This window comes from Gavia stellata, chromosome 2 (genome assembly GCF_030936135.1).
Source record: "Gavia stellata isolate bGavSte3 chromosome 2, bGavSte3.hap2, whole genome shotgun sequence".
Classification (NCBI taxonomy): Eukaryota; Metazoa; Chordata; class Aves; order Gaviiformes; family Gaviidae; genus Gavia; species Gavia stellata.
In genome coordinates, this window is record NC_082595.1 from 64,191,388 (window position 1) to 64,213,939 (window position 22,552).

At 40.2% G+C, this 22,552-nt stretch overlaps 1 protein-coding gene across 1 annotated transcript in view; it reads right to left on the bottom strand.

Annotated features, from left to right (window-relative positions):
- Positions 1-22,552, bottom strand: part of LIN28B (lin-28 homolog B) — an 81,203-nt gene that overhangs the window by 30,276 nt on the left and 28,375 nt on the right. The window contains exon 3 of the mRNA XM_059835724.1: positions 8,811-8,995. Coding sequence (XP_059691707.1) covers positions 8,811-8,995 — 185 coding nt within the window. The remainder of the gene's footprint in view (positions 1-8,810; positions 8,996-22,552) is intronic.

Here is a 22,552-nt window from a genome sequence, read left to right on the forward strand (position 1 = left end):
TCAGATATTGAAGTAAATTCACATTTTTAAATGATTCATATTTAAGTAGGTTTGATCTTTAAGTGTCAAGGACAGAAACATGAAGCCACAGCTAATAAAAGAAACAGCTGTAGCGATTTGGAATTATATTACTGCACAGACTTTATTAATTTGAAGTTAAAGGGCTCCAGAACTTTTATTCCTTCTGAAGAGCTTCAGATTCATCAAGAGCGGTAAATCAAAGGCAACGTTTTGGGAATGTCTGATTTAGCAGCGATGCTGTAATTCCATTTTCTCCAACTTTCAAGTTCTTGGTATCTTTTTCAACAGGCCAAGATATATGGCAAATTTTTCCATCATCTGGAATCACCATTACAATCTTTCCTTAGTGTTATATATTTATTACATGCTTTGAGTACGTTTGCTAGGTGATGCTGGAGTGAAACACATCAAGAAAAGCAAGGAAATGCAACTGTTTTCCTACAATAAAAGGGATTTGGGGTTTAAGTATTTACACTGAACATTTTTTTAGTTAAATATAGCACAGACTGTGTGCATCTTTTTAAAAGACAATGCATCCTGCAAGCAGTTCTGTTCCCAGTTTATTGATAGCTATAGGGTGTCACATGAGCAAAAATCAGCACAGTCTGTAGTCAGGGTCAACATCAGCTTAAAAAGAAATTTCCACGATTGGGGAAATATTTTCAAATAATGCCCTCTTCCCTACTACTTTCAAAGCACAGGCTTAAGTATTTACTGAGTTGGGCCCTGAAAATATGCACTTTTTTGTTTATTCTCGTCTACTTGAAAGTAGTATATTCGTATAGTAGTGAGAAAATAAAGAGTGAGAGAGAAATTTTAATTAAGGAAGATGCCAGTTATATTAGGAAATTTTTTAGAAACAGAAACAATGTTTCATAAATTATTTACTGAAATACTTTTAACATACACTTTACTGAAGTTATGCACAATTTAACAGAGATCATGCAAAGTTCTCCATTCTTTCTTGCTTCTAAATTCCTTCAGATATGGGGAAGTCATTACTACAGGTAAGACTCCAGTGTGATCATTAGGCGTATCAGTACACCATAGCAAAGGCCTGAATACATGTTGGTACTTTACTGTAAATGAGAGAGAGCTCATCCCTTGATGAAATGGGGTGAAATAGTCAGAAAACACAAGGCCTGAGAAGACAGCTGATTAAGGAAAAATATGCTGCGTTCTGAAAACAGTGTATGTACTTAAGAAACCCATCTGCTGTGCAGGGACAGCTTTAATCTACATGCGACTGCATAAAAACACCACCTTCCTACTCACTTCATCTGTTCCTTGTACATTTTCAGAATTGTATCTACTTACTTTAGCATAAAAATTGAATTTCTTATAAACATTATGAAAAATTTGGGGCCTATCACTTCCTAACTGTATACTCATACAAACAGATACCAAAGACAACTTTATTCAGACTTTACTCTGTTCTTAATATAAACTTGCAGGCTGAAGCACTATGTGGTCATGCAGGTTCACCAGCAACATGGTATCTGAAATGAGCCTTTACTTTCAAGTTGCCTTGTGGTGAATTTGGTAGTTAAAAGCACGTGAAACAAGCGAATGAAGGAGGAAATGCCTGTATCGCCACCCAGCATACTACACTGTGCTTGGGTACTCTGAAATAACTCTAACTGACCTTGGTCTCAGAAGCAGTGCAGCTGGTAAATGACCAAATTAAGCTTTGTAGCCTGCATCTAACTATGGGCCCTTGGCTTTGCAAATTAAACAATGTTCTCTACATTTGAAATTTGGAATGGGATTTCCTACATGTCTTCTGAAAGACAAAACCTTTTATTCTAATATTACACATATTGTCATGCACAACTGTAACCATTCCTACACCTAGCTCCAACATTCAAGTACTGATCTTTCGACTCTGCATCCTGTCTCCTGACTGTTTGAGCTATGTCAGTAGGCAGGAAAGGAAAGCCATTATCTTTTGAGGAAGGCAACTCCCGATGCTGTGTGCTGGATCTGGGGGTAGAAGCTAGGCTAGCCATGGCTTGCTGTCTTCTGAAAAGCGAGGCTTTCCTGCTTGTGCTTTCACTTGGGGGCACTTATTCTACTGCAGCTCTACACCTGGCATTTCCAGAAGACTGAAGTTTAGCTACACCGTAGGCTGGAGATGAAATCATGCCAAATAGTGTATGGTCCACAGATATTGGGTGCTATACACGCCAGTCAGTGGCAATTGTTTTATCTTTCCTTCCTTAAGCCACGTTCCTTTCATCTTTTGGTGAAGAAAAGACATGGTCTTGGAGATCCGATTCTGTCCTCATGAGGCTGGACAGACCAAGTCCTGGAAGCACACCGTATGTTTGGTACACAGGAAGGCTGTGGCTGCTGAGCTCCCCTAAACATAGATGGATGATGTAGAGATTTTAACAAGGGCAGTCTAATGAATATATGCAGTAACACTTTTCAGAGGCTTCTAACTTAGGCTTGGATGGGTCTGCACAAAGACAAGGAAAGATTAACCCCCTGCCCTAGAGATCCATCTCCAAGCCAGCTTTCAAGCCTCCAATCCACAGCACTAAGTGGCAGCTATTTTTGAAAAGTTACCTAACTTAACCCTATTAATAAAGCCCTCTGGTTTTATCCCACTCTTGGAAAAACCTGAACTGTTGCTAAATCTTCCAAAAAGTTGTCAGCCTGAAAAAAAGAGCAAGTATGGAAATCTTTGTCCCTAATGATTGCAGACCAGCAAAGATATAACCTTCTTAAAGTACTGGTGTAGTGCAAAGCTCTCAGGCTTTTTGTTTTTTGCTGCTGCTTTTTTTTTTTTCCTCCTTAAATCTAGCAGCACTCTGCTGCTCCTGTAACGAGCAGTTCATACTAGTTTAGTGGCTTATTATGGCACAGTCAGCAAATATCAGTAAGTCCATGTAATAAAGCACATTTCAGACTGGTGTTTATCCCCTTTCTAGCCTAATGTCTAAGTGTGCAAATTATTAACTATATAAAACTCTGCACAAATAATCTCAAATTTTGCTCGAGGATCCAAGAGGAATTTGCATCCACCAACTCAGCTGCTTAACACATCATCTAATTGTCTTTTGCAGATTAGGTGTCGATACTGAAGAAATGCCTAAATCACTAATTGCCAGAGATGGAAAGCTATACCTCCCTATTTCTTATAGTCACGTCTTAAATACATGCTCCTGTTGGAAAGAGGATGGCAGGGCAGAGGAACCTCATTTCACATGGCAGTCTTCATGAAAGAGAACAAAACTACGGTGGTCTTTGCAGTCTGTAAGCCTAAGAGGGGTGTCAAACATCACTGGAAAGAGGAACTAAACAGCCAACAGAATCACTGTGAAGCAAGGAAAAAGCAAATGGCCAAGAAAATGCCCTATGCTTGAAAAATGGGAAAAGCAAGAATGAAAACTGGAAAGAAAGAAATTCTTACCATCTAAAACCAGGTGAAACACAGTCAGGGAAGAGGTGTTCCCGTTTTAATTTCTGAAACACTATCCTTGAGTAAGGTCCTTTTGCAAGGCTGTATTTTTAAGAATCTGTGTAAAAGCCATGCAACTACTGCATTATTTCTGTGCCAGCTTCCTCTTTAGAAAACAGCAGAACTGTGAACATTATCTACCTTGGAGAGGAGCAGGAAACTTCAACCCTTTGACAGTGACATGCTGACACCATTTTGTGCAAAAGGCTACAACTCCCTGAACTTTTCATCTGTTTCTCTGGATGGCTGAGCACTCATGCTTCGTCTGCCCCCCATTTTGCCCGGGTGCTGTTCAGGACCTGCCCAAAGCAGGTCCCTGGGGCTGGCCAAGGACAGGAGCAGACGTGCCCCTGCGGCATAGCTATGTGCAGTGACCGCCAGCCTGGCCTTGCCTCCCAGGTCTCAGGTGAAGGGACTCCGATAGGCTTGGCCCCATCCATCTGCTAAACACAGTTTTTATGAGCTTTTCCCATTTCCGTACTAGTTCAGGGCTCTCTTTCACAGCCTATACCACCCCCATTATTCATGTCTCCTTCACAAAAATCCACTCGGCTCAAGTTGTAGGAGGCTTTTGTATGAAAATTAAATTACACACTTGAGCGTGATTCAGTCAGTAGAGATGGAACTGATATAATCTCAAGTTTGAAGTGACTTTGTGTCATGCAACTTTTCTGTCCTAAACTAGCTCTCCTAGTCCTGCTAACTTCGATCCAAACACCCTCCACAGCACCCCACTGTGCTGTCTTCTCTGCCTGCATCACACCTGTTCAGCGGCTGTTTGTGCACACCAAGAGCTTTTAAAGAAGACTTTTAAGATCATCTTATTATAGTCTGACTTTGGATCATCTGGAAAATGTCTTCAAATACTAAATCTGTTTTCTGTCTGACTCAGACACAAACTAATTTTAAGTGACAGTTCATCAGGGAAGTATTTTATTATTTAAGTACAGCCCCCCTCCCCTAAGTGGCTGTATTTCAACCCTTGGTTTAGAAATATGTTTTTCTTCACTTGAAAATTATGCTTTTGGTCATGTCCAAGAATTAGTGGCAAACACCATTTATTACATCTTAACACAAACCCACTTCTTTTCTAGTTGTCTCTCCTTAGTAAATGTCTACGTTGGAAAAAGGTTTTTGAAGTGTTACATCAATGCTGCAGTGCTCATTACTATTTAGCCAACTGAGCTAGAAATACGCAGCCATATTCCCAAAACATAATTCAGCATCACCATTTATCCAGCGACAACGCTTCGTTAAGCTCCCTCGTTTCCAGCAGCTCCTGACTCCCTCCCACAATTTACTTGCAGGGCTGTGCTATAAACCAAGTCAGCGAAATGTTTCATGTCAAACCCCAAATCTCACACCACAGTGCTTATTTATCACATGTTTAAATCCAAACCACTTACTGATACTGGCCACCCGTGCTAGAAAGCTTCCTTGCCACAACTGTGATGTTAGCGGAGGGTAGCATAGGACTAAAATGTCATCCATTAGAACTGGAAGATTGAGCTATACCCTTAATTATTTCTTCCTTGTCCCTTCCTTCTTGTTTTATTTTATTGCTTCCATTTTGGTGTAAATACCTCAAAACCAAAAAAGAAAAAAAAAGTTGTCATCCTCCCCATCCCCCCCGAAATGTTCCATGTGAAGCAAGTGCCAAGCTGAGCAGATACAGCACTACAGACACTCTCCTGAAAAAGTATCCAATTTTGAGCTTCTGCTAGGAATATTTACAGATACTGGATAATACCTCCAGGTCCCACAGATAACTCTAGCTTCTAGTCCTGTGAGCATCATGTATCATCTTTGTTAATATTGTGCCAAAGGTCAATGGGTTAAATTTATTTAAATATACACTGCACTAAAGAATATTTTCCCAGCTATATAAGTTTATAAAAATAAATAAAAAATTACAACTGATAAAATGGTCCTTTACCCGGTTTCATACAAACACTGGGAGTCTTTGGTTAAAAAAAAAAAAAGAGGCAAAAAAAGCATAATTTTTTTTTCCTTCCCCCTTTTTCCCTCCTCCAAACTTCATTCTGAGATGGTGGGCTAGGTTCTGATTTCATTTATTGTACTCTAAATCAAGATTTCACAGACTTGTCTACAAATTACTGAGCAGGTGATCAAGATGTGAATTCAGAGTACTTTATCTTTTCTGCATCAGCTCCCTGCGGTCATTCCTAGAGAGCAGTATAGCGTGCTTTTGTGTCAGCTCACTGTCAATGTTGAGCAAAACACACTGTCTATGGCATGTGTTAAGAGCTCCTACCAAGGGAGCTGCAACCTACTGCAGCGTAACATGTTGCAAATTCATCCCCTGGCTTACTTAGGTAGAGACCAGCCCCGCCACTGTGCATTTCTGCCATAGAACACCACTTCTAAACCCCGCACTTGTCAGATGCAAATCTCAGCAGGAATCTTCCCTCTAGCCCAGATTACCCTAGACACTGAAAAAATATGTATGTCAAGACACATGGATATTACAATAGCTTAAAGTAAGGTCTGGGAACCTAAAGCCTGCAGGCTGCTTATAACCACAGCTTAATTTCACACGGACCACAAAAGACTTTCCCTTCCTAGTACTGGCATGTGCTAAGCATGCTGGCTGGGGAAAACGCCGAAATGGCCTGTATCACCCACAGCAATTCAAAGTCTTCCCACCCTTGTTATAAAATTAATGTGGCCCACAGTAATGCTGAAGGGGAAATATTATCATAGTAAGGTCCCCACAGCAAGAACACTCTGCAAATTACAGAGACTCCAAGTCTATTGTGGAAGCACCATAAAAATCTACTAACAAGTGTCAATACCAGTAAACTCAGTGTCATGACTTTTTTTTCTCCCTCTCTGCATGTATTGCTGCTTTTCCCTTTCTTTTTACCACCTTTGCTGTCTCTAACTCCTTCTGTCAGTCTTCCCTTCTGCCTTAATAAACCATTAATAGAGACAGGGGATCGATTCAAATGGGATCCATATAAAAAGATGCAGTGAGGTTCAGCCCTCACACTAGTAGAAAAGAGACAAACACAGAAATGTGGAAGTAGCTTTCATAAATGGAGGCAGTTCTCACAGTACAACAGCAATCCAAGAAATTTTCCACTACACATGTTGGAGATGCACATTTTTTACTGGCTAGGAGTTCAATCAAAACTAATTTTTCTTCAAGCAAAGACACTGCTCCTCACTGACTGATAATGTCAGTGCTACTTCAGATATTTCAGATTTCAGACTTTTTTTGTGTCTTATGACTTAAGCATAAGAATTTTGAGACAGAAGTGGGTAGATGTTTTTCCCCACATTTTCATATTCAAATTAATTCAATTTAATTTTAAATTTTTCCTTCTTTAAAGGCAAGTGAACATGAAAGAGCACATTGTCTAATGGCTCACCCCTCTGCACTGTTTTTTAGGGTATATCTGTTAAATTTTTTCTATCTTTAGCTACGAAAAAACATCATTGAAAGTAGGATTCATCTCACCTAACTTCAGAGCTTTGTAAGGGAAGTATCTACAGCATTGGAGCTAGGCTCCCTTTGTAGTCCCTCAAGAGAAACAGCCACAAGGGAAGATTCACCCCCAGTATTTTAGATGCTCCCCTAGGATGAGATGAATTACACTCTGAACGTACTGCTTCCTCTGCATTGACTATACTGTGCACTATAGATATCTACATTTGTTCAAATCCCTGTCTCCTTTAATATGTAGTTTTTCCTGGTCTACTTACAACCTGTTCATTTAAATTTCAAGGTTTTTGAAGCAAGGACAACAAACAGGACAACAGTATCATGACTGCATGACTGTGGCCCTTATTTGCTGCCATACTATGAAACATCAATAACAATGATAATGCTAATACTCTAAACAGATGAATAATTACAGTCCATAGAAAACCAAGAGTTTAAATAAGAACTATATTGGAGAAAGAAAAGAAGAGGGAGGGAAGGGAGGAGAGGGAGGGAAGGGAGGAGAGGGAGGGAAGGGAGGAGAGGGAGGGAAGGGAGGAGAGGGAGGGAAGGGAGGAGAGGGAGGGAAGGGAGGAGAGGGAGGGAAGGGAGGAAAAGAGAAAAGAAAAAGCTTTTTCACAGCCATTGCATGCAATGCAACTCTGAAAGGCCAGATACGGTGAGCAATCAAAAAGAAAGCTTTGTCCGGCTTACAAAGTCTCTCCTTCTTGTGATTATGAACTCTGATCTGTTACAGCAGCAATAAATTTTGTTCATGGCCTTTAGCTTTTACAAAGAAGGTGAAAGAGGGACAACTATCATGTTGTCTCCAGTCCTTAATTGAAAGAAAAAAAAAAGAGGAAAAAAAGAGAAGCTTTTTAACAGAGGTGGGGACAAGTGGAGTTCATCTGTAGTCAGCAAAGGCTTCTGATCCCTCGTTTCTTGAGGCTGGGCTACACTGCCTTTCCAGGTGTCCCCCTCCTTCCCAAGCTACTCTTTGCTTCAGAATTTGCAATGGAAGAGATACCTCTCAGACATGCCATACATCAAATACTGCAGGCAAAACGTGTCTGTTTGGATGTTCTTACTAGGATCCTTCACAAACTATATAGTTCCCTTGATCTAAAGTCATTACAGCTACTGGGCTGAACAATACCCTGAGGAAAGAAGGGAGATGCACCTAAACACTTTTGGGCAGGAAGGCTGTCCTTGGGGAACCAGGTGCAGGTGGCTTCGTAGTGAAGAGGATAACAGAACTTCAAGCCATCAGAGGCAGAAAGCAAAGGAAAACAGTGCAAGTCAGACTGCTCCACTTGTGTATAAAGAAGTGCAGCTCTCGAGACTAACCTAGAATTTGTAAAATATTATTACAACAGTTCTTCAGACCACCAAAACTTTTGGAAACACCGGATAATCTGTTCACTAAGTAAAATTATAATTAATCAAACTATGTACCTCTCAACCCTGACCGCACCACCTACGCTTTCTTCTGTATGAAACTACTGATGCACAGTTTAAAACCCCACTGCATACAATAGTCTCCTTCAGCATGCACCATTCTCACCTAAACACAATGTTATTTCACCTGTATTCAGACTGACATCTCTTCTCAGTCTAATAGCAGTATTTTCAAAATAATATTACGTTCCTTTGCAGGCTCCCTCTAATTCAATAAAACCTTCTCAAGTAAAACCAATCAAGTGAGTGATTTATGTAGTTGTATAGATACAGCTATCAAACTACTAAGTTACATATAAAAGCCAAATTTACATAGAAGGGTTTCCTTTCACAAATTAATAAATGCTGAAAACATAATTTCAAGAAAAACTTGCAAAGAAAAAAAAAGGGGGGGAAATAGCAGAGTAAGGTAATTACCTATCTCCCTTTGGTTTTCTTTTTTGTACTGTCTTCCCTTTGGGTCGTCTTTCACTTCCTAAACAGGGGCTCCCACCAGGGCCTGTTACCCGTATTGATTCAAGGCCTTTGGAAGATTTCTTAAAAGTAAATTCCACTGGTTCTCCTTCTTTTAGGCTTCTAAATCCTTCCATGTAAAGCTTGCTCTGTAAATAGGAAAAATACTCTTGGTTACCATTGCCTTAAAAACAATATTTACATTCATAATAAACAAGACAAATTATCCTGTCTACTATCCTAGAATACATACAGGCTGAATAACAGTTTCCTCTGTGTGAGCTATAGCAGATGATACTACAAATTACAGTCCTGGATACACTGAAAACACTATCCAACACTAAACAAGTGACAAGAACCTATTTTCAGTATCAACAAAACTGAAGTAACATTTTCCTTTTCTGTGATGAATGTTATAGATACAAGAAGCAGAGAAAATGATGTATTCTTAAAACCCCTGTCTAACAGGCATCAGGAACTGAAAAGGCTTTTTTTAACAAAATGGAAACACAGCAAATGTCCACTTCAGAGCTAATTCATTTTGATCAAAATTATCATAATTCATGTTCCTTATATCTGGGACATGGCTCTGCTGCTCTGAAAATGAATCAAAGATACAATGAGCACAAGAGGCAGGAGGAAGGCACTCTGAACAAAGTCCACTGAATTGGGCAATTCAAATATCGCTAGTGAGCTGTTAAATTTCTGTTCACTACCCCAAAAGTCTTACGTAGTTAGCATGATTCAGGTATGGATTTGTATTTTTATTCACAGAAAAGGAAATCATCATCATCATCAGGGCAAGCGAAATAAATACTGCTAAATCTTCTGATACTACACTGTAGCAGCAAAATCCTGGACAAGCTGAAGTCAACAGGAGCTCACCACTGATTTTGATGAAATGAAAATTTTCATCTCAATTCTTGATAAACTACACACAATGTAGACAATAAGTCTATATCCCAGGACAAATTTGATGAATCAAACTCTCAAATAAAATGATCAAATTAAGTGAGACAATTTCTTTTGGGGAAAAAGATACAATGATAGACATTGGTTGCACTAAACATTTATTTTAGAAGTTACACATTAAATAAGTGAGATCAATTGGACTCATAAGAGAATATTACCAAATCCGTCTTTCCAAACACTTGTAGTTTTTGCAGGAGAGTTATGAAACATGTTTTCTTCTTTTGCTCATGAACTCTTTATAGCAAAGAGAAAAATTAATCCTGACTGCAGGTGCCATCCCGCTCAGTCACATGTCAAAAAGAGCCACGCGACACTCGAGACCGTAAGTCACATTTACTACCCTACAAACGCAACTAGGGAATGTGTTCAAATCAGATGGCGATCCCTGACATGGGCTCCCTGTACTCATGTTATGGGAGGTCTACAACACCAAGACACTGTTTTAGCAGAGCACAAGAACTGACACCTACAGAATTCATAGTTCATACACAAAAGAGGGAGTTGGTCTCTTCACAAGGATGCATGGAGAACAGCACAGGAGGCAACAGGCCCCAGCTGCTTCAGGGGAAACTCCATCCAGACATGAGAAGAAGTTGCTCACTACCAGAACAATTAAACAGAGAAGCCCAGAGAAGTAGTATAGTTCCCTTTGCTAAAAATAGCTAAGACTCATCTTAACACATCACTGAATAACCTAATTGAAGGCCCTGCTTTCAGCAGAAGTTTGGACCAGACGATCTCAAGAGGTCCCTTCCAGCCTAGACTTTTCTGTGATTCAGATATCTTAATCGGGAGCTGAATCACACACGGTGAGACTGGAAAACAGGATTCCAGTTCCTGGTTCTGCAGCAAAGTCACCTTGGGGAACCTGTGTCACTTAATTTCTCCCTGTCTTTCTGAAGAGGGACACCACTGCAAAGTCCATTTCCCACAGCACTAACAGACTAAGTTAAAAGTTATAAAACAATTGGGAATATTTATTTTAATGAAACCACGTGAAAGCACGTGCACCTTTTGCTTCCAAAATCCCCAACTACCGGACCAGCCGAGTTCTCAAGGTCTACCCAGCAGCAAACATTCATGACGCAACAAGACACTACCAATGCCAGTCAGTTGCTTTTAATTTTTCCAGCAGTCAAAAGTAAGCAAGAACACATCTCCACTGGTTAGGACGAAGGCTGTTTTTGCTTATCCAGTTGTGCAGCTCTAGTACATGTGACTCTTCCACAAAATTTAACAGTGTGAAGCATGAGACAAATAGTTGACTTCCTAGGTGAAAGGCTGAGCACTATTTAAAAGGGGGGGGGGGGGTGGGGGTGGGGTGGACAGATGGACGACGACACACAAAAGAAGAAATATATAATATCTCTCCCCTGAATCATAAGCTTGGCTGTTTTTTGAAATGAAAATATAAGGTACGAAAACCGAAATATGTAAGTTTTCTCGCTAATACAACCGGAAGACAGTATTCTATATAGACCAATGAAACAAACCACCCAGGAAGGCAATATTATTTCAAGCAAGCGCTCCACTTTGAAATGTCTGTATAGCAATAAGGGGATGTTTGTCACAATGAAGAAACATCCAAGTTCAGGATATGCCCAAAGAAGACACCACCACTCATCAACAGAAACAAGATTCTGCCTGCAGCATGAACCCATCCCTAGGTCCATCCACACCCCTTCAGTCTTCAGCGGCCACCAGGGAAAATCTTGTTAAAAAGAAAGAACTGAACAACATGTGTTCTGTCCCAAACTAAAACATATAGCTAAATGTTCCAAAACTAGACAATCATGCCAACACAGATGGGTGCTAACCACAAGGGGAACCTCAAGCAGATAAACATAAGCCCTTCTTTCTCAGTAATACTGAACGTGGCATAGATGCTTTTGTCTTTTTGTTTAATTACAACTTATTAAGACATAGTTAAGTCTCAGCAAGACATTAGTGTTTTTCCTTTCTGAGTTTCAGTTATAAAACAAACACCAAAAGGTTGACATCTGACATGCACCTAACATTATGTCTTCTACTTTACTTCAAAAGAAAGTAGTACTTATTTAAAACACAACCTAAACCAGAGCATTATTAGTACTCTAAAATGTTTTTATTTTTCTCATTTCACTTTTAGCAACAGAACTTCTATTTCCAAACAAAGCACTACATTTACAAGAGGGGTTTTTTAACATAATTTAAAAGTCAAAGTAATGGAACAATTTTGCTTTCATAAATCACGTATTATGCAAGTGTTCAATTTTTTCGCATGTTTGTTTTTTCAAGCACTTAACAACAGAAAATGTTGAAAAAACAACTCCAAATGACTTGCACAGTATTCTCCTTGAATACACCTCAACAACTTTTCAATGTTATAGATGGATTTGGTGCCGTCTGACTTACTGTGTAAATGTATACTACCATGCTGTCAGCCAGCTCATGGTGAGATTCTGTGAGGCTGCAATAACAATTCAAAGCCATAGTGAAAAAACAGCATTTGGAAACCGGCAAAACAGATCTAAAACCTGAATCCATCTTAACTTGTCTGAAGAGTTGGACAAAAAATGTCTGTAAAGTTGATAATTTAATGTTGAGAGATCTAGCTCAGTATTTTCTTCACATTACTTAAACAAATACAACCCACACAACCAAAAGCAGACAGAGCTTCAAGTCAGTGAACCATTTCTAGAGCCCTGAATGGGGTGTATGGGCACACCGCCAATGAACAAAGGGAAAAACTTAAAAGCAACATGCTTTTCCTCCTTTCTCTCTCTTTCAGCTGTCAGAGACTTTGCTGTTATTTTTACCAGCAGTCAATACAATGATTTCAGACTAGAGCTTTTTTCCTTTTCTTTTTTAACTTGACAGTGTCGTTTCTATTTTTTTTTAATATGTATCCTATTATTTCTTGCTATTTTAGCCTATAATGTAAAGTCTCGCACACCTCTGTCACAAGCAACGGCTTGGTCCAAAATGCTGGCAATTTCCTAAGAGTATTAGCAACAACAAAAAGTAAGAGTGGAAAAATCCATGATCACAAGTTCTTGGAAAGCATTTCCTACTACAAAAAAATCAAACCATAGCAAATATAAACTGTATTAGCAAGGTGGTGCCAAAGAAAAGTACCATTTCCTCGGCAGTGTCAGGGAGTGCTTACAACTCTCACCAGGCTCTACAAAAGAAAGGAAGTTTGGAATTAAGGCTCATTACAGGGGCCCGGGCCTGACCACCGATACGTGTGCGTGTGCGTTACTTTTATTAATGTGTGGGGAGGGAAGGAAGAACAAGGTCCCAGCGAGCACCTCCTCACAACTTCTTTGCCATTTCTCGTCATCCTGTGAACAACTGCTGTCGGAGACATTAAATTCTTTAGAGGGGGGAAAAAGTTATTTGGTGGCATTCTGCTCAGATCGTTTATTTTCTGTATCTCTCATTTCTGCCCCTTTTTATCTAGTGATTGATTGATTGCTCGGTACAATGACCAGATGCCACCAGTATGCTGGGTTTCCCAAAGAAAACTGTTTTCCCTCCAAAATTATCTACAATTAAATCCAGACATGAAGGAAGGCATATCCTGAAGCCCAACCGCGCTGGAAGATCATAAGAAATTCTCTTCAAGATAACCTCATACACTTCTGTCAAGAGCTAGCAAACTTTGAGTAAAGCAAGAGTATAGAGTAAGAGGACGCAGAAGTAAAACAATTTACACTGGATCTGTAGTAGCGCTCTTACCTGCATTAAGAAAATCCACTACACTGAACAACAGCTTGTCCCAAGAGCAATGCGTAGCTCTGCTGCACTAACCCAGAATTTGAAGGCCAGGCACCCACAAGAGAACTCACCATTGCTCCTGCTGACCTCAAGGGCTTTTTCCTGTTCCTAGAGGCTTCTCTTGCACCAAATATGGCACACTTCTCGGTCCTCACCATAAGCCAATTTAACTCACTAATCTGACAGGAAACAAACTCAATTTAAGGGGGGGGGGGGGGAGTGTTGGGGGGGAGAGGATAAGAGGAAGAGGAAACAAGGATAGATTTTTGTTTTTCCCAGTGACCTAAATCTGTTCACAGAAAGGTTCAATGAGCTCCAGGGCATACATAGTGGAAAAAGCAACTTCTGAGATTAGAATGTGTTCCTTAATATCTCATATAAGAAAGATCTACAATATTACAAATATTTTTTTTTTTTAAAGCTCAACATAATATAAATTAACCTTACTTTAAAAATAAAACAATAAAGCAGTCTATTTCTCAAAAATTCGCACTTCAGCTCTAGGCAATGAAGAGCCATGCACACTACATGTAGGCAACGTTTGCTAAATAGGGCAAGCTACTGCAAGTAACTTTACAGAAGGGAAAGAACTGGTACGTAGGCAGTTACTGCAATGCAGCTGGGACACTGCAACGTCACATCCTTATTTACTTGGAATTTGTTTCTGTCTTGAATTTCCATCTCAACCATAGTCATGTTCATAACCTTGTTCCCATTCATCATCCTGTCGCTGTCCCCACAGTTACACTTCTTACTGAGAAGTGTGCAAAGTTATTTATTTATTGAGCTTTTGAACCAAAAGCTCTCTCTAATTCAAAACCACCCTCCCTATACAACAGAAGAATTTCTTCTTTCTCAATTTATTTGTATGTCTAAAAAACCTTCTAATAATTGCTTTAACTCTTAAGAACTTTAAGCAAATTCTAACTCAGCTTAATACTTTCAGTTCTTGTTCCACCACAACTTCCAGGAAGTGACTTTCTTTGGTAATCTACTCCTCCTTCCTTTTGCATTACCTTTTCTCTACCAATATCCCCCCAGGAGAAGGTTCTCTGCTAGAAGGATGAGGCAATTTCCCACAATTCTCCTTTCCCTTTACTCGCGATTCAGGTTGAACCTTTTCTCCATTTAAGCCTCCAGTACTTCAGCTCACCTGTGTTTGCTGCCCAGTTCTCCTAATTTAACAAATGTTTGCCGTAAAAAAAATTGTTATTGACTTTTTATCATCCCATTTAACTTAAACCAAATTAACCCAGCTCATCTTTTGTCTTCACTTTTTAAACAATCAGGTTTTCTGTAAGGTCAGCAATTCCTTCCAAGTCCAGAACAACACAACTTCTATTCTGAATTACTCTTTTGGTAAGAAAGCTACTGACTGTCATGTACAGAAGTATCACATCATCATAATATCATTTGTGCTTAAATATAGATCTGGCCTACTACATAGCCACCTATAATGTTACTATTCCTACTAGTATTCGTCTCTCATAATATTATTACATTGTCTGTATATAAATTCTAAGCTAGAGGTCTACAACAGGTCTTCCATAATTCCTTCCTAAAGTGATTTTGGCCAAACAGATTCTACTGTGTCCGTGCTACTGTTTGTTTCTTCACATGGTGCCACTTCATTCACGACACCTGACTGATTTCTGCATAAATTTCAGTATTTGTGTTCAGGCCATGAATGCTACTCAACTGTGTTTCCGCCGTCTCTATGTCTGGTTACACATTCAGCACCAGCTGTTCTAGTTTTGTATACTAATTAAAAGAGCCCGGATAATAAACATCTCATTTGCTTTTCCTCCCTGACCTCACCATCTTTTCTCGCTATACTATTTTATTTGTTAGTGTAGCACCTACACAACGTCTTGTACTACTAGTTTTCTCCCTTCCTTTGCTCCTTTGCATAGGCCATTTGTGTTACTGCTTGTGCCATTCTCATTTACCTAATTTTTCTTTTTCTGTACTTTAATACTAGGCATGAAAATCAAGCCAGCCTCTTCTCCCATTTCTTAGTTTAAGTATTTTCTCATCAGTCACGCGAGGCACTAGATAAAAGTTTTAAGACTCAGCTCAGTCAATTCAAAGGGACGGTTCCTCTTCCCCCACCTCAGTTGCACATTGACTCAGGAACAAAACCGTTTACCTCTTCTTGGTAATGTCAGGTTTTCTGCTATGTTTCTGCTCCCTGAATCAGTTCTATGCAAAGTCAAAAAAACCACCAGCACACATTAAAAGAAATCGTGTGAGTATGCCGCCATGGCAGATAAGGCTGTCCTGTGCAGCACCTTGCCAACTTACCACTTACATTGCCTCAGTGATTTCCTGAAACCACACCATTAATCCCAGGCAGTTTATAATACCCTCTGAAGTCCACCCACTGAGAAGCATCCTCTCTTGAGGGTATCCCCATGGTCGAACACCTCCAAGCTCCCTCCTCAGAAGTGATCCCTTGCCACCGGCTGACCATACCACACTGCCTTTGGGAGCCCCAGAGATCCCCCCAGGATGGAGGCCCTTCCCACTCGCCACTGAGCTATTCGACCCTCAGGCAAGCACAGTCACTTCATGCAACTGAATGACCTCATTTTCTGTTCCAAATACTCATCTGCTGTACGGCAGTTTTGCAGAAGCCCGAAGGCTCTTTCTACAAAAATTAGGAACAAATAAGCATGACCTTTTATGCAATGAGTAAACAGGGCAGATTATCCTCTTTGTATTTTCATTGGGAGGAGGCACTTTTTTCCTCGTTTCTTCTTCTTTCATGAGAAAAGGGCCGGAGATCCAGATGAACAGGCTCTCCAAGGCACCCTGATACTCAGTTCATTTTAGTGAAGCATCAAGTGCAAAACTTCCCAATGGGGAAGAAAACTAGCATGGCTAGACTGTGTGCACAGTGTACCTCTTCCCTGACAACATGCCGTACACTGAAAAATTCATGACAACGGTGAGCTGTGTACTTTCGTAGTGTCCACCTCGGCAATTATTTTTCAAGCCTCCTTTCTGTTAAAAAACCAAACCTCCAAGGCAGAGATCAAAACAAGCCATTCTTGCAGTTCGTCTTCTATTATCTAAAGAAAGGAGGTGCCACACAGACCCCTTTTTTCCCCTTTGGTGGGGGCGGGGGGGGGGGGGGGGGGGTGCAGAAGAGGAAAAATTGTGGGCCACCAGAAATGGCACCAAGTAGTCAATTCTCTCATTTCTTCCACAAGGGACACAAATGCACTGAAACCTGCATGATGGATGTGGCTGAGCTGTCTACTGTTTGGCGTCACTCCTGTGAGTTTAATGGTGAGGACAAAACACAGTATGGCTATGATTCACTCATTTTTAAATGAACTGAATATACTGGAACACAGTCCTCCTCTAACAGATCTAAACATCAGCCGATTTCAATGTAGATTGTCCCATAAACACAGGTGGAAGTGCAAAAGCACAGGAAGGCACAATGTATAACCCAAACTAAACCACAGTTTCCTCCAGATTTACTACACCTTTCTGAAAATGTGGTTAACAACACCAGAAACAACTGCAGCAGCTCTATTTTCTACACCTGCCCTATGATGACTAGAAGCTTCATTTCTCTGCTCCTCTGTACTCCCCCATGCATGGGAATGACAATCCCCTATGCCAGGAGATGTTTTAGCTATATCCTATCCACCGTGTTTCCTATGCACTTCACTCACCACCTCCTATCATCACAAGAGACTGCATACAATTAAAAAGAAATTAGGCCCAGATTGTACTCTGCTAATTCAGGTATAGCAGGATCTTTCTCTATACATGCACCTTTCCCTTCCCCCATGTAAAAGTGGCCTGAAAGAGTGTCATGTTTTCCTATGCAGACCCTTAACACCCATTTCTGGGAAGCTGTCCTTAACCTTTAAAATGGATACCAGTAGTGAAAAATAGTACCAGGAAAATGCTGAGAAAGCGGTTCATCCACCTTTTTGCATCCCAGCTTTACAGGAGAAAATTGAGCGGTTCATGTCTCACCAGTAAACAGAGGAATGGCTAACACTGTGGGCAACTACAGAAGCCACAGGCTGACACTGAAAAAAGGCATTTCATACAAATGATTCAGCAAGTCAGCCATACAGAGGGAGTCCTGAACCTGTTAAGACAGCTCAGCTCACCCAATTCTCATGGCAGAATATATCCCAATTATACCAACCTGTCTCTTTCTTCCTGAAGCACAGCATAACAGGTAGCTACCAACTCTGCAAACCAACAGGGGACCAGCAGTTGGGGAGAGGGTACCTGCGTTGTGTTGGTAGATACAGGCTAATACAAACTCAGGACAGGAAGGATCTTACTTGTGAGCAGTAAGTTGAGGTAGGACTGTGGGGTGGGAAGAATGGAGGTAAGAGAGAGGATGGTGGTTGGATCATGCTGGAACTCAGCAACTTGACTTTCTCAAGGGGCAGGGTACAGGGTGGTGGAAGGGCTGGGCCATGCTGAAAGACCAGGGGTGGTAGCCTACAAGCAATGGGCAGGGGCAATGGCCTTGCTGACGATTCAAGCTAAAAGTGATCTGTGGAAAAGAAGCGGCTGACAGTTACAGTGGCTACAGGTTCTCAAAGCCACAGAAGAGCTAACTCCCTTCTCTCCCCAGGCTGTGAAGGTACCAGGGCAGCTCAAGTCCTGGAAGCAGAGCAAGGGTTTACAGCCCAATCCTGACTTAGACTGTGCTAGCAGTCCACCCCTGCCACTACCTCCTCTTCTTTCTCCTTATCCTCTGGTTGATCCCAGCTATCTACAGGCTGGAACCCAAAGAACTGTCCTCACACCACCACCTCCTCTCCCAGGCCCTGGGCTGAGACATGGAGCCCACCAGCCCAGCACAGTGCCACAACTGCAACCTCACGGGTCCTTGCCTCAGAAACCCGAGATCCCTGCTGTGGAGGATGCTTTCTGAAACCTACCATCAGCTGCATTAGCACAAAGCCCCTCCATGCTTCAATGACCTCTTCTAATTCTTCAGAGAGAAAAAAGTTTTCTGCTTGAAAGCTACTGCAAGCTGGGGAGAAAGGGAGTAAGTGAGCATGGATGATATTTTAGCTAACTGGGAGTAACTATGCCCTAAGCAATCCCAAGATGAAAATCCATTATCTTGTAAACTGGAACGTCTCTCGAACTATTCTCAAGCTTTTGGGCAAACATTATTTTTACTTTTATGGTACAGGCGTCCTTGGTTCCCACTGAGGACTCATGTTGTGCTGTGCAAGGTCCTGCACAAATGATACAAGAAGGGAATACAACAGGCAATACACCAACACTGCTAAATCATTCGAAGGTCAGAACCTACATTTGCTATTTATTTTTTAATTCAGTTAATTTAAAATGCCAATATTTAAGTGAAACAAAAATAAAATACTGATTAGAATTTTTATTTACTAAGATCAAAGTCACCATGCACACAAAAATAACACAAGATGATCTGACAAAATTGGTGGGGCTCAAACGTCATTGCTCCTAAAGCAAAGAAGTGACAAATAGGTTGAAATTTTTATTGGGGCTGGTTTATTTTTAAGTTGTAGTTATTTTCACCACATTACCTATACTGTAAAAACAAAACACTTTTTCCTTTGCTATAAAAGCAAAACTAAACAGCAACATTTATACTGTATTAACAATTCCTGACTTATGATTCAAGTTCTCTAGTATTTCTATGCTCTTTTATTACGGTAATCCTCCTTAGCTATTCTTGTACAGCAGATTACACATTTACTAGTTTTCGCATTTTTTTAATCTAGTAGTAGATAATCTAGTATCCCATCAGTCCTACCAACTTAAAGTTATAGTTAGCTATATCTTCATTAGATACAATTTTATCGGAATTACAAATACTGATTAGATATTCAGATACTTGAGTAAAAGAACACTTTGTCTTGGAGAAAGAATGAGTACAAGGTTATTTTATCCTTCAAACCTTTATCACTTCTTTTTTTTAAGGGAAGGGAGTGGCAGATCATCTAAACACATGACAGTTAAGGTACTAGAGAACAGTGAAACTAGTAATAAATGTCTAACATGGTCTGGACATAACAGGAAAAGAGTGGGTAACTTCAAATTAAATTATTTTTTTAGAAATACACAGCAGTAAAAGGAGATAGTATTGATGATTCAAAAAGTATCTTGAACTTAGCAGTACCTTCAAATTATTATTTGGGAGAGTATTTAATTTGTAACTTTACTGTGAACTAGTTCTCTAAACAGCTGCATTTTAAAAGCTGACAGAAATGCCACTTATCAAAGCATAAGTTATATTGTTACAAAGGATGTGTACCACGTTTCAGTGAAACACCTCTGAATTTACAGTGATACAAATGAGAAAACAGCATTTAAGGCAAAACCCTTCTAAAGTAAATGGAAGGCAGATTAAAGTGGGTTTTATGGAAGAGGACAAAGGATTTTAACTATAAAAGATAAACTATTTAAATTTATTAGCATAGGTATTGGGGAAGTAGTCAGAAATGCTTGGAAAACTTTACTTTTAAAATAGTATCTTACTACTATAGTTATGATTATATTTATTGAGAAAGTAATTGTGAAACTGGAGTATCATGCATACAACTGCACTAATCAAGTGACAGTAATGCTGGCTTCTGCTCAGATTACACAACACAAGACTACTTAAATATTATTTAAGACTCCAATACTGAACCTGTCATTTTTATGCCCTAATTTTAGCATGCTCTGCCAAAGAATGTAAATGTTTTCCGAGGCCTCCTGAAAGAGGGTCAGACCAGCTGCAGCAGGAAGACACAAAGGGGTTCCTTAAGGACAAGTCCTTCCTCTTACAGTCTGCTAACACAGTTCCCATCAACACTCATGGCGGAGAGCAGACCCAGAAGTATCAGCCTATTAACTCTGAATTTATTTGCTCTTATGGGTTGGTTACACCTCAGACATGCCAGACATCTCATTGTGAAATGCAGGCAGGTGTCTAGTTCTGATGCAGTTATAAGGCAAATATTCCACAGGAGAAATCCTTCCAAACACACATTTATGGTTTAGCTGCATCACTTACTAATATCCTTTCAATATCATGATTTGATCTGTAGACTCTCCCCCATCCTTCTTTCAATACTAAAAGCACACTGTTTCACAGGGCACTGGTGACATACATGGCATGCTCAGATTTCCACCGCCTGTCAGGGGTACAGATCCTGGCTGACGAAGGGAGAACGAACAACGAACGAGTATTTTCTCTTCCCAGTACCCTTTCCAGGCCAACATATTGCAAGATCAGGGACACTGGCTTTGCAGTAGTTACGTTTTCTTAACTTCTGAGAAGTTTATTTCTATTGTACCCTTCTGTAATAACTTTAAAACAGTTCTCTACACAATGATTTTATTCCTCTTGGTTCTGGCCGAAGACTTTCCCTCCTCATAACATTACACTTTATATGGGAGGAAAAACCAGAACTGAATAAACATTGATGTCTTTCCACTGCAACATATTTATGTTTCCACTCAGTCTTTTTGCGGCATTAATGCAATGGTCTGGTCTCACAGACTGCCTAACATCAGTGAAAGCTGCCAACCTTCCCCATAGCAACAGCTCAGTACCCCCAAAAACCTGAAACTCACCATAAACAAAATACAGCCTGAAATCTCTACCATCTATATTACTCCTTTACAGGTCCAATAAAAGTTGCCAGCTCCCTGAGCTGTTTGCTTTTAATACTAGAAGTAAAAAAATTCCAGGCTCTGGTTTTATTGGACTGTTTGAAAGAGAAAACTCCAAAGGCTAAAATCAGAGGGACATCGCGCATAGTAACTAAGATGTGCAAGATGTAACTAAGATGTGCAAGAAACACAGCTGAATTGTGGGAAATAATAAATTCTGTGTTATTACTTCTTTATTTAGACTCCTTTCAGTGACATATCTTATGACCATATTCACACCAACATTTATTTTCTGGCTACTATGCAAGATACAGCCCATTTGTAGCTGAAAGCACGACACATTATCAGGGGCGGGGGGGAAGGAGCTGCAAGTCATCATAAAATCAAGTAAGTACAAATTCAAGTGAGAGAAATAAAAAGGTGTTTGACTTGCAGCTGTATGTGCAACTTCAGCCTCAGTATTTTCTAAATTTTTTCATCCTTGACTATACAAACTCAGTTTTCCCTTATCACAGTTTATATACGTGTCTGTGAATGTGCAAATGCACGTGTAATTTAAAGCCAACTCCATAACTTAGCTTGATCAAATAGATAAATCAAACAAAGGCCAAATTAAACCCTAGGCCACACAAGGTGCCCATTACAAAGTATAATAAAAGGTTAGCTAGAAAGTTCTTGCTGGCAGAAAAACTGACTTGCCAGTAACTTGAGTTCCGCAAATGCCTCTTTTACATATTATGCTATGGGGGAACAGGTATGTTGCAGTATTTAACCACAAAGGCTTTTTTTAATCCAGGCAGTACCTACACTGGATGCGTGTGCCCAGTAGTTCTTGCACCAGCAGCTTCCACAGAGGTACCCCATTGGGAGAGGAAGCAAGCAGAATCAGGAGAAAAGGCACAGGAGGAGGAAGGCTCAAGCTCTGGTTAAATGAACTCTAATGATTACCAGTAAAGTCACCTGAGCATGGGTCAACATTCATCTGTGCAGTCTTTGACTCCATAGCTACAAATAGCTGTGGAGATGCAGTGAAGCTGGAGATGCAGTGAAGCAAATTTACCTGAAAAAACTGAAAAACTATCTATGTGTGGGAACGACTCAGCTTTTGGTAAATGTGGTTTTGGAAGATGGTAGATGAAATTGTTATGTGAAATAACTTGAAAACCTTCAGTAGAAACACGGTGAATCCTCAGGGAAGATTTGTTACTACTGTCCTCTGCAATCCCAAAAATACCACACCACTTCCCAAAAATATAGTAGTGGCAAGCAGACTGTAATCAACACAAATGGCAGTCCCACCTGAAAGGCCATTCACCTTAATTAGACACCTGAAA